This window comes from Echinops telfairi, unplaced genomic scaffold (genome assembly GCF_000313985.2).
Source record: "Echinops telfairi isolate 266 unplaced genomic scaffold, ASM31398v2 ScPeMD7_7423;HRSCAF=8461, whole genome shotgun sequence".
NCBI lineage: Eukaryota > Metazoa > Chordata > Mammalia > Afrosoricida > Tenrecidae > Echinops > Echinops telfairi.
In genome coordinates, this window is record NW_022111323.1 from 3,609,132 (window position 1) to 3,624,051 (window position 14,920).

The window sequence follows — 14,920 nt, forward strand, 5'->3', positions numbered from 1 at the left end:
AACTAAAAAAAGAAAGCAAACTTGACCAATTGTTACCCTGAGTGAAGAAGAAAGAGTTGTTGCTTATGGAGCATTGAGCTTATGTTAATAGTGGTGGAATAATTTGGAAAAGGATATTAATAATGATTGTACAACATGAAGATGACACTGAATTACACATGTAAAAGTTGTGGAATTGGAGAATGTTTTGTTGCGTATATTTTTGCTTCTGTTAGAAAAAAATAATTACATGAATAACAAGGAAGAGGAATATATTCTAGAATTGAATGTGGTGATAACTGTATGATTTTCTTTTTCAATGATTGCATTATTGATTTGTATGACATGTGGATGAAGTGCTAATAAAACTGCTAAGAAACAAGCAAACAAAACTGACATCAAGTTGATACCAACTCACAGTGACCCTATAATTGCAGAGTAGAACTGCCCCTGTGGGTTTATGAGATTGTAACTCTTTACAGGAGTAGAAAGCCCTATCTTCCTCCCTCAGAGTAGCTGGTGGTTTCAAACTGCTGCACTACCAGGGCTCCCGCAAAAAAATACATTTATGCTAACATTTCTTTCTGAACAAGGTCGGAGCTTCTCATAGGGTTTTCATACTAATACAGATTATATCTTTATTGACATTTTCTCCAGATTGCTCACAATACACTTCATGTTTTCATCCACAAAGTGGTGTGGGTGGCTGTAAGAAGAAAAATCACATTTCCAAGATGATAAGAAGAGACAATGTGGGGTTTGCAAAAGCAAAATTAAAAAAAAATCTGAAAGGAACGTTATGTCTAGCCAGAAGGGCCCAGCTAGGTATACTGCTTAACTGGAAATGCATAGGCATTCATTAGCCTTGGTCACAGGAAATGTTATTAATTAAGGGTGTTTTGTAAGTCTGCTGGAATTTCAGGCAACTGTAATCTGATCATTTTTATGTTGACTAATTCTGGATCAGGAAGCTCACTAAGAAAGCATAAGGAAGGACCTGGGGAAAATGAAGTTAAGTTTATATTATACAGTGTGTTAGTCTGGGTAGACTAGAGAAACAAATCCATGGACATACATATGTATATAAGAAAGAGATTTACATACAAGAGCAATCGAACATTGAGAAAACATCCCAGCCCAGTCCAGATCAAGTCCATAAGTCCGATAATAGCCCATATTTCTGATATCAATCTATAAAGTCCTCTTCAGACTCATGAAACACATGCAATGATGCCGGATGCAGAAGATCACAGGCCAGTGGGTAGAAAGTCTTTGGATCCAGGGTCATTGGAAACATCTCAGCACTGGCATCTCTGTGGCTTCTGTGGCTTCCGAGGTCTGGGTACATCCATGTGGCTTGTCTTATGCAATGTCTCCCAGGGAGTAGCAGAGAGAAAGAGGTGTCTTCTGCCTCCAAGTAGGAAGTACCAGATTTCCCAGAATTCTCAGAAGGTCTGCCCACAGAAGTCTCATTGGCTATCTCCAGATTGACAGCTTAGACTCCACCCCTACACTTTTAATCCTTAAATTGACACCAGATTAGGAGACTACCACACCCACCCCTGGGGACAGTAACAGTGAAGCAGTACCAGAAACCACAGTTGAGGTGCAGCAGAAAATCAAACTCTTCTTTCCCAGCACAGGACTTCAGCAGAACACTGAGATGGAGAGTAATGATCAGTGTACTCAAAGGTTTAGAATCACTTCACCCTGATGATCCCATTTCCTCATGAGGGGGAAAAAACCAATATGCCAATATTATCAGGATAATATAAAACAAACAAACAAATCTTCATTGATTGATTTTGACTCAGTGGTGCTGTAGGCAAGGTAGAACTGTCTCTGTGAGTTCCTAAGACTATAACTCTTACGGGAGTAGGAAGCCCTCTCTTTCTCCTACAGAGCTGCCAGTGGTTTCGAACCACTGATCTTGCAGCTAGAATAACCACTAGCATTCAAATAAAATGACTGATATAAAATAAGTTTGTTAATAAACAGAAGGCAATTCATTCCCTTTGCTCAAGTAGGCATTGCAGTTTCGTTCCGGTTTATGAAAAATATAGAATAAAGCTTAATTTTAGATTCAAATGAATTTTCCAAGTATTTTTCTTAAGTACACTCATTCCTTACTTATCCGCATGGTTAGGCTCCCTGAGACCTTTTTCTTCTCCCTTTCCACACCACAGCAAATTTGAGCTGAAAGTCCTCAGGCAACATAGGAGATGAAAACCTGGTACAAGTGTCTGCTGGTTCCAAGCTGCCTGCATGTCTTCCTGGAAACAGTGGCCCCAGAAGAGTCTAGTCTCATGAGTCCCCACTGGTAGGAAAGAGTGGAGGGCAGGTTAGCCAGCTCCTTGGATGCTGCCTGAAGAGTTTCATCAAAGGAGAGAATGCTCCACAGCCCATGATTCCAAACCCACAGACTCATTAATGCTCAAAATAGTAAGCTTTTTGAGGTTTTCATATTTTAATAAAGGCAATAAATGAGGAGTATGTATATTTAATTTATGCTTCAAAGAAAGAGAGAAAATGAGTATCTGAATCTTGGTTTAGTTTGACGTTCTCTATTTTGATTTGGGATGCCTGACTTGAAAGTAAGCTGAAAACACATCTGGAATACATTTATTAATAAATTATGCACATTTATCATTGTCTATGTCTAAATCAGTGTTTTTCAACGTAGGTGATATCTTCCCCTGGGGGACTCTGGAACAATGAGGGTGGGCTATAGAAGTAGATTCTTACACTTTATCGTAGTACATTCTTAATCATCAGGGCAGCACTGAAAAGGGAACAGTGGGCCAAGTGAGTTTGAGAATTTGTGCTTTAAATTACTAGTAAACTTTAATTTCTCTCTTGCTTTTAGTAAAAATAAGGGAAAAGAGAGGTTCTTTGACCTCCCCCTACACCCAATCATTAAGCCTTTAAGACTATTTGCCACCTGTTACTAGGGGTATTTGGGGATGTGAATATGCCCTTGCCAACCCCACTGAATTGCAGCACTGTAATAGCCATAAGAATATGCAAGCACATAGACAGACTAAGGTTTTCAAATGTCACACAGATAGTGAGTGACACTAGGAGGTGAAGACAATTTTACCTTTTTGTTTAGTGACTTTTCTCACAGTCATTGCAGCCTGCTTCTTCTGATTTTCAGAAATTTCAAAACCTATGAGACAGAAATATATGGTTCTTTTATGAGAAGCTTAAACCCTCCATCAAATGCATACATTAGAGCAACTTTTCTAGAAAAGCAGTTTATCAAGATGGAATAAAAGTATAGGGTGGGGGGAGGTCATTCTATTTCACCTACTAGTATCCTTTATATTAAGTTTACTAAGATAATTAGAAAATAAGACAATAATTTAGGTATAAAGATGCACAGCACAGTATAGAAGGCAAAAATATTGAGAATATGATTTGAGGAGCTGTTGTTAAATAGAGAATGCTTAAACAAAGTAAGATGTAAAATATTCCATACCATTAGCATATTTTACAACCAGAAGCAAAAACACAAAGGAAATAATGACTCAAAAGATTAGAACATTAGAACAGAGAATAAACCAAACCAAACTCACTGCCATTGAGTCGATTCTGACTCATAGTGACCCTATAGGACAGGGTAGACCTGCCCCTGAGAGTTTCAGAGACTGTAACTCTTTACAGGAGTAGGAAGCTCTGTGTTTCTCATTCAGAGCAGCTGGTGGTTTCAAACTGCTGACCTTGCAGTTAGCAGTCCAATGCATAATCACTACACCACCACGCTCCTAGAACAGAGAACACATATACAAATAATAAAACTTTCAGAAAAATTAAATAATAAAATAGAAAAATACTAATTATACTCATTAAGTAATTAACAGAAAATTTCCCTAAAGACACACCTGTTGAAAGAGTCTTGCTATGTCCAGGCAGTATTAGGATATATACGTATTTTAACATCTAGATATATACTAGTGAAATTCCTAAGCTTCAAGGCAAAAGAAAAAAAATTCCAAGCTTTAAAACACATAAAACAGCTTATTTTAACAGGGAAGAAATCACACCTATATCGTAAAACCTGCAAAAGCCAGAACTATTGTAAGGTGGAAGCTTATCAGAAAAGGAAAACTCAAATATTTTTACTAAAATACTGGTAAGACTGTATTCTGCCAAAGGAAGAAAACTTGCAAGATCTGGAAAAGCAAGACAATCCTGTCAAATTCTGGCTCTCATATATTTCACTGTATCAAAATTATTCTGAATAATGCCTGAATCCATAAGAAATTATAACCAACATTAAATTACTTAAAAATGAATAAAAAGAACAGTTCATATGAAAATCTTTGGAGTATAGGTAAGGCTATACTAAAAAAAAATAGTCAAAGGATATAACTAGGCAACTCACAAAAGGAATATAAAAAAGTATTATATAAATGTTCAACATCACTAGTTGAGAATAGCAAACTAAATCAAACAGATACTACCCAATGAGGGTGAGGATGTGTAGGAATGAGTAACCATAAAATCAAGGTGGAAATGTAGATTGTATAGCATTCCTGCAAATTAATCTAGAAAGTCTATTTTAAAATTAACTATTCATAACCTCACACTCAGTCATTCTACATAGGCTGTCTATTCTATAGGAATAAAATAAATATGTAAGAGATTACGCACATGAGAGTTTTTTACAGTATTATCTATAGTGGGATCTGGAAAACTGAATTTCCAGTAAATGAGGAAGTGATGCTATTTAATAATATGGAATATTATATAGCTGTTAAACAAGAAATGCTATGGATTTATTGATGTCAATTTGGTTAATTATAGTCCTTGCAAATCTAGGTGTTGCTATGAAAGTATTTTGCAGATGTAATTAAAGCCCCTAACAAGTTGACTTTATTGTAAGGGAGATTATCCAAAATAATCTGGGTGAGGCAAACTGAATTTGTTTTAAGACCTTAAAAGCAGTCCTTTATGTTTCCCCAGAAAAGAACATTCCTTCTGCGTATCAGCTAAAAGCATACTCATGGAATTCCATCCTGCTTGTGATTTTCCCTTTCTGACTACCAGCAAATGACAGCTTTGGCCATAATTTGAGCTTGCCCATAATCTTCCATTCCTGACTGCCTGCCCTATTTTAGGCTTCTTTCTCAAGACTTACTCACATTACCCTTCTTTTCTTCTAGATATAAAACTAGATGTAAGGAGTCCTGGGAAAATGGTGCCAATGTGGGATCGTCCGTGGGAACAACTCTCTGTGGGATAGCTAGATTTGTGGGTAAGGTAGCCATGTCAGGGACTGGGACACGAGACCGGGTTTTACAGCACACAAGAGTTCTTTTTGTTGGTTCTCACACAGAGAGCACAGATGTGCTTGTCATACAAGAGGTCCCTTTTCACAACATCCACCACACTTTGAATCCCTTGCCATTGCAGCAGCAATTCCTGGCATCTTCCCCCTCTTCTCCCTCATCCCCACTTTGGTGACTCATCAGCATGGGAAGTCTTGAGGGACAGTCTATACATTGGTGACAAGCCATAGCCAAGGCCCAGTTCCCTCCCCGAGTGGCTTTGCAAAAATAAATAAGTAAGTAAATAACTCTGGGTATTTGGAGAGAGATCCAGCACCAGGGCTGTTGAGATATGCAACACAGCAGGCTCCAGGAGGTTGGTAGAAATATTCCTATTTTGTTTTGAGAAAAGAAACACAAATCTCCTCACCCCCACCAGGGGAAATGGAACCCGGCATTTCCGGGTTTCTTGGTGGCTTCCCTGCCACAGGCTAGATCACCCTCTGAAAAGAAGCACCTCTTCCCTGGAGCATCCATTATAATAGCCATTTACATCCTATGACTACATGTAAGGAGCAGCTAGTTCTGAGTTTGTATAGGAACCCACCAGTATAAGCACAATAACTGAAATACTGTACTCTACCTACACAAGTACTGTACCTACTTAATACACAGGGTTCATACGGGACTGTAGTAGATTCATTATACCCCTCTCATACACCCATAATAACCTCTGGATCCTGTTCTCTCCACCTTAGCAACACACAACCATGTTTAATATACCAAGTAAAATCACATCTCACATGACTCTCTTGATCAACACATTAAAATAAACACAAAACTTTACTTAAGGGAAGACTTCATATGATTAATACCACCACTTAAAACCTACTTCTGAGTACCAGAACCCTAATTATCATACTCACCACACTCCCTCCTCATTTACACACAATAGTTTTCACAGCACCTACCTGATCCTCCCCTAACCTAAGAGCCAGGCACTCCTCCTTACACATCCCAGATTACACTCTATCATCAGCACACCCCAGATGCGATGCAAGCAAAACCCAACACCTGCAGATACTGTAAAAATCTAGAGAAGCAAAAGTCAATTACTGAAGATTGCTCAAATATGATGGTTGACACAGAGGGTGGCAATACTAATCTCTGACAAAATACACCTCAAGGTACATGACATAATGAAGTAAGAATGGGCATTAAATAATGCTCAATATATCAGTTGATCAAGAAACCATAAGCATAATAAACAGATATGCACCCAATGATAAACCCTTGAAATTCATCAACCAAATTCTCAAAGACATGAAAAGAGAAATTATGAGATGAACAATTATAGTAGGCGATTTCAATACATCACTCAAAGAAAGATAGATCAGCAGGTAAGAAACCCAATAAAGAAACTGAAGACCTGAACAACATAATCAACAACTAGACCTAATAGACATTTTCAGTGCTCTCCAATCAACATGAAAAATAATGCACATTCTTATCCAATGCACACAGCTCATACTGTGGCACAATGCAAGCTTGAGAAAATTCAAACACACAGAGTTAATTCAGACCACCTTGGAAATTAACACTAGAAAGAACAACAACAAAAACAATCAACCCCCTGGAGATTTAATAACACGCTTCTCAAAAAGATTTGGGTATCAGCCCAAATTAGAGAGGAAATTAAGAAGTTCCTAGAAACTAATGAGAATGACAATACAACATACATACCAAAATGAATGGGACACAGCAAAGGCAGTTATCAGAGATCACTTTGTTGCTATAAATGCGCATATGAAAAAAGAGAAAATATGATTAACACCTTAACTCAGCACCTCCAGTAGTTAGAGCAGCACCAACGGTGTAATCCTTATAACAGCAAAATAAAAGGTATCATAAAAATTAGAGCTGAGATAAATGAACTGGAAAGCAGAACTATGGAAAGAATCAACAGAGCAAAAAAGTTGGTTCTTGAAAGGATCAACAAAATCGTCAAACCACCAGCAAACTTAACAAAGGAAAATAAAGGACCAAACATCAATATCTAGAATTAGGGATGAAACAGAGAAAGTCTCAACAGACCACAATGAAAAAAAAAAGGATTAATTATGCAATACTATGGAAGACTGTATTCAATTCAATAATTTGGAGGACAAGGACAATTATCTGGAAATGTACCCTCTCACCAAATTAATGCATATGGACATTAAGAACTTGAACAGATCCATAGCAAAGGAAGAAACAGACAAGTTCATCAAGAAACTCCCAACTAATAAAAGCCTTGGTCCAGAGGGCTTCACAGGAGAATTCTACCAAGCATTCAGAGATGAACTGATACCAACCCTACACAAGCTCTTCCAGAATATAGAACGAAATAGCAAACTCCCACACTTATTCTATGAAGCCAGCGTAACCCTGATACCAAAACCAGGCAAAGACCCCACAAGGATAGAGACCTACAGACTGATATCTTTCATGAACATTGATGCAAAAATTCTCGAAAAAAAAATCCTGGCCAATAGAATCCAATAATGTATCAATCTCTCTCTCTCTCTCTCTCTCTCTCTCTCTCTCTCTATCTATTTATCTATCTATCTAATGACCAAGTGGAATCCATACCAGGCATGCAGGGATGTTTCAACAATGAAAAACAATTAACATAACCCACCACACCACCAAGAAAGTTGATGCAGAAAAGGCATTTGATAACATCCAACATTCATTCCTATAAATACTCTCTAGAAGAAGATGGGTGTATGGATTGTGATAAGAGTTGTATGAGCCCCTAATAAAATGATAAAAAAAGAAAAAGGAGAGGTTTATTCTCCTTATCTCTAGACAACTGGACATACCTTGCAGAAGGGTAGTGGGGAGATGAGCTACTTAGGGTACAATATAGCAATAATGAAACCCACAACCTTCCTCAAGTTCATAAATGCTTCCTCCCCCCTAGTACCAGGACCCCAATTCTGGCTTGCAGACCTGGTTAGACCAGATGACGCACAGCGGTACAGATGGTAATTGGAAACGCAGGAAATCTAGGCCAGATGAACCCCTTAGGACCAGGGGTGACAGTGGCGATACCAGGAGGGAAAGGGGGTGTAGAAAGGGGGAATTGATCACAGGGAGCTACATATAACCTCCTCTCTGGGGGACAGGCAGCAGAGGGGTAGGTGAAGGGAGACGCCGGGCAGTGTAATATAAGATATAATAATAATTTATAAATTATCAAGGGTGCATGGGGGAGGGGGGAGGAGGAAGGGAGGGGGAGGGGAAAAAGGAAACTGAGCTGATTCTGGGAACCCAAGAGGAAAGCGAATTTTGGGAATGATGAGGGCAACAAATGTATAGATGTGCTTTACACAATTGATCTATGTATTGTGATGAAATGTATGAGCCCCAATAAATTGATTTAAAATAAGAGAAGAAGATAGGATTAGAAAGGAAAATCCTCAATACAATAAAAGCCATATAGAAAAAAATCAATAGCTAATATTACACTCAATGGAGAAAAGCTGAAAACATTTACACTCAACCAGGGAACCCAACAAATATGCCCTTTATCCTCATTTCTATTCAACATTGTTCTGGAAGTCCTAGCAATTGCCATAAGATAATGAAAAGATATCAAGGGTGTATGATTGTGTAAATAAGAAGTGAAAATTTAACTATTTGCAAACGATATGATTTCACACATTGAGAATCCTAAGGGGTCCACAATAGGATTTCTTGAAACAATAGAGAAGTTTAGTAGTGTAGCAGAATATAATATTAACAAGCAGAAATCAATTGGATTCCTATATACCAGTGATGGGAATACCGAAAAAGATATCAAGAAATCAGTACCATTCACAATAGCCACATAAAAGCTGAAATACTAGGAATAAACCGAAGACACACACACACACAGAGAGAGAGAGAGAGAGAGAGAGAGAGAGAGAGAGAGAGAGAGAGAGCTGTATGAAGAAAACTACAGAACATACTACAAGAGACCAAAAGGGAGCTACACAAATGGAAGTATATTCCATATTCATGGATTGGAAGACTCAGTATTGTGAACATGTCAATATTAGCTAAAGGATTCTACAAATTCTATGCAATCCTGATCCATATTGCAGCATCATTCTGCCAAGAAATGGAAAAACTGATTACAAACTTCATATGGAATTGGGAAAAAACCCAGGATAGGAAAAGAATTTCTTAAGAAGGAGAACAAAGTAGATGGTCTTGCACTGCCTGATCTCAAGGCCTATTATAAAGCCACAGTTGTCAAAACAGCTTGGTACTGGTATAATGATAGATACTCGGACCAATGGATCAGAACAGAAAACCCAGAAATAAAAGCATTCACATACAGACAATCTATTCTTGACTAAGGCCCCTCCAAATTAAATGGGAAGCAGATGCCCTCTTCAATAAATGGTGTTGGGAAAGCTGGATATCCACATGGAGAAGAATGAAACAAGACCCATATTTCACTCAATTCACAAAGCAAACTCACAGTGGATCAAAGACCTAGACGTAAAACCAAAGCTATCAGGGATCATCAATGAGAAAATGGGGAAAAGCTAGGAGCCCTTCTGCAGGGAATACATGGGCTACCAGAATATCAAGTAAACCCACTCTATAGAAGATGAAAGAGATGAATGGGGCCTATAAAAAATAAAACACCTGTATACATTGAAATAATTTATTTAAAGAGTAAAAAGAGAGCCCAGAAGACAGCTGTACCAAGAGCGTTGTACTGTTGGTTGGGCAAAAAACAAGGTTTTCCTACAAAAATGCCCTGTATGCTGTATTAGTATATGTATTATTCTGGAAATCCTGTGACGGCCAATCTGTTACATTCTGCTTATACTTGTTTATATTATGGTGTATCTCAGAGGTGTGTCGCCATTGGGGCTCACCGTCTTGGAGCTGTGTTATTTGTTTCTTTGTTTTTTGGTAAATGAAACCCAGGGACATTGAGCCTACAGGGAAAGAAAATTTTACAAGGGTTTGAGGGGAAGGGGGTACACAGGGGTGGGTTAGATAAGAGGGAGATGATGTCAAGCAGTCCAGGAAGGAAAGCATTTTTTCAGACTGATTATGGAAGCAATTGTACAATCATGTTTGACATGATTGAACTATGGATTGATATGACATATCACCTCCCAAGTTGCGGCAAATTAAAGAAAAAAGCATAGATCCAGGAATTGGGGTTTGTGCTTCCACTAAATCCTAGTACCAACTTAAGAATAATCAGTCCTTACATCATGACCCTGGTAAATACTCTACTTTATGAAATGATCACTGAAGATAAGTGTGACAGAAAAATGTGGTGAAGAAAACACATGGTGACCGGCTATGAATTGATATAGTATATGGGGTCCTAAAGGCTTGTAAAAAGACCAGCCATCTAAGTGAAGAATCAACTAAGACCACATGGAAGAATCACACCAGCTTGTGATATCCAAAGATGAGAATTACAAAATACAAATATGGTGAGGTGAAAAGCATCAGAACTAAAATTATGAACACCCAATTTGTGGAGGGCTATGGTGGATAGTGGGAGCCCAAAACTCATCTGCAGAGTATCTAGTCAGACTGAACCACTGGCAGATCTGTTCTAACCACAGGGAAGAGTCTCAAACAGCGTTAATATCAGGCAGAGACTATTGCAATCTTGATTATGCTGGATTGAAGTCAACACTTAGCCAGTTGACAACCCTATAGATGTGACCTAAATTTGTTCTTGGTACAAGTATCTCTTACTGGTTCCATGACAGAAACTTCTTCCTTGGCTTCTTGAAAGTTGATGGGGGTCTTTCCTTCTTACACAATATTTGTATTTTTGTCTCTGTACTATTATTGTGATTGTATTCTTACCACCTTAGTCCAGGAGGAGTGGATGCATAATGCTAACAACTGATACAAGGGGACATAGGAAATACAGGAGTGGGGGTGGTTGATAGGGATGAAAAGGGGATTTCGGGAGCAATTAATGAATGTGCGAGTGGGGAGGGAGCATCAGAATTGATTGTGATTGCATAAATCATTTTAAAGTGGATGTATCCATGGGTGGTGGTGGTGCAATTCTCTGAAATTTATTTGGTAATGATTGCACTATTCTCCTTGATATAATTGAATGATTTAACTATTTAATTGTATTATATGTACACTACATGCCAATAAAACTGTTGGGGGAAAAAACTCCAAAAATCAACTAGATGTCAGTCCCAAAAGATGAAGTAAAAAGTGTTGCTTGCAAAGAAATATGAAATACATTAAAATAATGGAATTATTTTCAAATTTACATATAAAGAAATTTGGGGAATATATGTGAAGATGAATGTTAAGGGTCTGAGATCAACAGAGAAGGAATATGAAGTTGAATTCAGTCAAATGTATTAATATGGGCTCACTAAATACAGATTTTATATTCAGTATTCTCAAAGGGGTAGAAAGGGCTCTAACTGGTTGTTTGACTAAAATGTGTTTCTAAAGAGGATCAACACTAAGATAAAATGCCCAAACTGCCTTGGTATACTGTAAAAGAGGTTATCTTAGCATCTAAAAGTTTAAGAAATTGTAGTGATAGAGTGGATTTATCATGTAAAACCTGGACTTAAAGGCTTGAAAGTAAACAAGCGGCCATCTAGCCCCGAAGCAACAAAGCCCACATGGAAGCAGCACACCAACATGTGTGATCATGAAGGGCCAAAGGGACCAGGCTTTACACACCAAAGGTGGAGGGGGGGGATTTCATATCCTCGTCAATGAGGGTGGCGCGTGATGAAGACCCAATGCCCATCTCTAGACAACTGGACATACCTTGCAGATGGGTAGTGGGGAGATGAGTCATTTAGGGTACAGTATAGCAACAATGAAACCCACAACTTTCCTCTAGTTCTTAAACGCTTCCTCCCCCCAACTACCAGGACCCCAATTTTGCCTTGCAGACCTGGTTAGACCAGATGATGCACAGCGGTACAGATGGGAATTGGAAACGCAGGGAATCTAGGACAGATGGACCTCTCAGGACCAGGGGTGACAATGGCGATACCAGGAGGGAAAGGGGGTGTAGAAAGGGGGAATTGATCACAGGGAGCTACATAGAACCTTCTCTCTGGGGGACGGGCAGCAGAGGGGTGGGTGAAGGGAGACGCTGGACAGTGTAATATAAGATAAAATAATAATTTATAAATTATCAAGGATGCATGGGGGAGAGGGGAGGAGGAAGGGAGGGGGAGGGGGAAAAAGGAAAATGAGCTGATTCCGGGAACCCAAGAGGAAAGCAAATTTTGGGAATGATGAGGGCAACAAATGTATAGATGTGCTTTACACAATTGATCTATGTATTGTGATGAATTGTATGAGCCCCAATAAATTGATTAAAAAAAAAACCTGTTCAGATATCCCAGGAGGGTTTATAAGACACATTTTTCAACACAACTGGGAAAAAAATTTATGAAGGGACTATCAGTATCCTTGTAGAGTTCTATAGGTCAGATATACTGTGAGCTATCTAGAAATAATGGGGAAATAGAATCCTGGCTTGGAAGGAATCAACTGAAAGCACTTAATCACCAAAAGTGAGGTGCATGAATTTCATTTAGAGGGCAGTGTAGCCAAAACATTAACAGAATAGTCTGACTCACAGAGACCTATGGTACAAGCTAGATCATAATATTCTTAGAAAATAAATAGATGGGAAGCACAATTATTTTTAAAACTTAATTTGTATAAGCAAAAGCTATCTAAGTACATTACACAAAGTTTCACTCAAATCACACAACAGAGTTAGAGTCCCTCAACCAATCTGAAGGCTTGAACCATTTTAAGATCCAGAACCCTTTGAATGAAGGGTGGGATTTTGGGAGGAACCCCTTAAAGAAGATATCCATTATATTGTAAAAAATGTACACCACCAATCTTTCTCTCGGTTGACAGGATGACAGTACATAGGGGAAAGAGTAATAATCAGATTTTTCAGAAATTATTGGATATTGGCTTTAAATTCTAAATAATTTCTGTAGACACAAAATGTTGCTGTGCCTCACCAGTCAGAGTAGGGGTGTATAGAAATCAGGCGATCAATAATGTTTCAGCTCAGGTCTATTTTACAGGGGGCTTAGTTTGTCCTAGGGGCCACTCTGTGGTTATATTTTTTGTTGCTAAATGCATACTGGGCAAATAGTCAGCAAATGTAAGGATCTGGCTAGTTATTGAAGGAGTACAGTGAATTCTTATAAATTCAAAGGGGTGAAGCCTAAAATTGTACCTGATGTTCTAGATGTGCTTTTATTGTTTGAACAAATTAATATATCCAATATTAGTGATGGGTGCACGAGTTTTTTAATCTGTCTTATTGAATTATATGACTGAAAAAACAGTGAAATTGCAAATGTTTATATTGCCATTTATATAAAATATAAATTTCATAAAGTAGGAGAATAGTAGTAAGTGCTGACAGACTCTCCTTTACAAGTGGCATGCGCTCCTTATGTGAGCCCCAGTCCTCCTGAGCACAGATGATGTTTTTCATTTTCTGAGGCAACCCAACAGTCAAATATCTTACATTTATGGCCTCAGGGAAATAGCTCTAAGTGGGTAGCTTGGTACTCACATTTAACTTTTTGCTTTGCTTTCATTTGTCCTTCCCTGTCCTCCTTCTTTCCTGCTTTGGGCTCTGGTTCCCTCCCCGACAACTTGTTCCATCTTTCCCACACAGCACGTGTATTAACAAAATAACACTATCAAAAAGTCGGCTTCCCATGCATAAGGTGGTTTTATTTTATACTTTTTTTCTTTCAGTTTTTGTACTTTTGTTCTATTACAATACACTCATATTTTCAGATTCTCTCCCACTTTCTCTTTTAATGCCTTCTTATGGTGCAGCCCTACCCTCCTGGAAATACCCATTCTCCTCAGGCATAAAGAGGCAGTCCTTCAGGTTCTGGGCCACCCATCCAAACAAGAGCCCCATCAACCACCAAATATACTGAAAGGCTCACATAAATTAGCATCCACACCGAGGTTACACAGGCTCTTCTGTTTCTTTCATCCATCCTCACCCCGAAGTTCCACTGATTATCTCTTCTAGCTCTATCTTTTTCCTCATGTAATATATATTTTTTGGAAGTTTTAAATTCTAATTACCTCTTAAAATATATTTTCCATTATTTTTATAAATTTGTAGGCCTCTCCAGATAGCTGATTATCATTACTATAATTATTTTTATTTAATTTTCCTCTTCTTTCCCTCAACCTTTCCCAATTACCCACCTCTCTCTCCTTTTCTCCATTTCACCCATTTATATTTTCCAGTTCCTACTAGATCACTCCTACATCTCTAAACACAGCCAAATACCTTTACATGACCAGCAGCCCACATACCACTATGTTTTATTCCATGATCCCAAAGAAACAGCAGTCAACAACAGTAAACCCCAAACATCAGGAAAAAGAAACATAAAAATTGAAAATCACCCAAACTCAATAGAGTACCCTGAAGAAAAGGCCACGAAACTACCAGATACAAAATTCAGAAGAATGATGTTTAGGTCCTATCAAGAGATACAGGGAGCACTCAATAGAACAATGGAAGAAATTTAAAAACTAAAATCCTTAAACCAAAATGAATTCCAGAAGACAAACAAGGAGATAGCAGAATT

At 38.3% G+C, this 14,920-nt stretch overlaps 1 protein-coding gene across 6 annotated transcripts in view; it reads right to left on the reverse strand.

Moving 5' to 3' along the window:
• Positions 1-14,920, reverse strand: part of ARHGEF9 (Cdc42 guanine nucleotide exchange factor 9) — a 308,501-nt gene that overhangs the window by 12,606 nt on the left and 280,975 nt on the right. For all 6 annotated transcript variants that reach the window (XM_045297828.1, XM_045297832.1, XM_030887714.2 and 3 more), the window contains one exon: positions 3,080-3,148. In XM_045297828.1, coding sequence (XP_045153763.1) covers positions 3,080-3,148 — 69 coding nt within the window. The remainder of the gene's footprint in view (positions 1-3,079; positions 3,149-14,920) is intronic.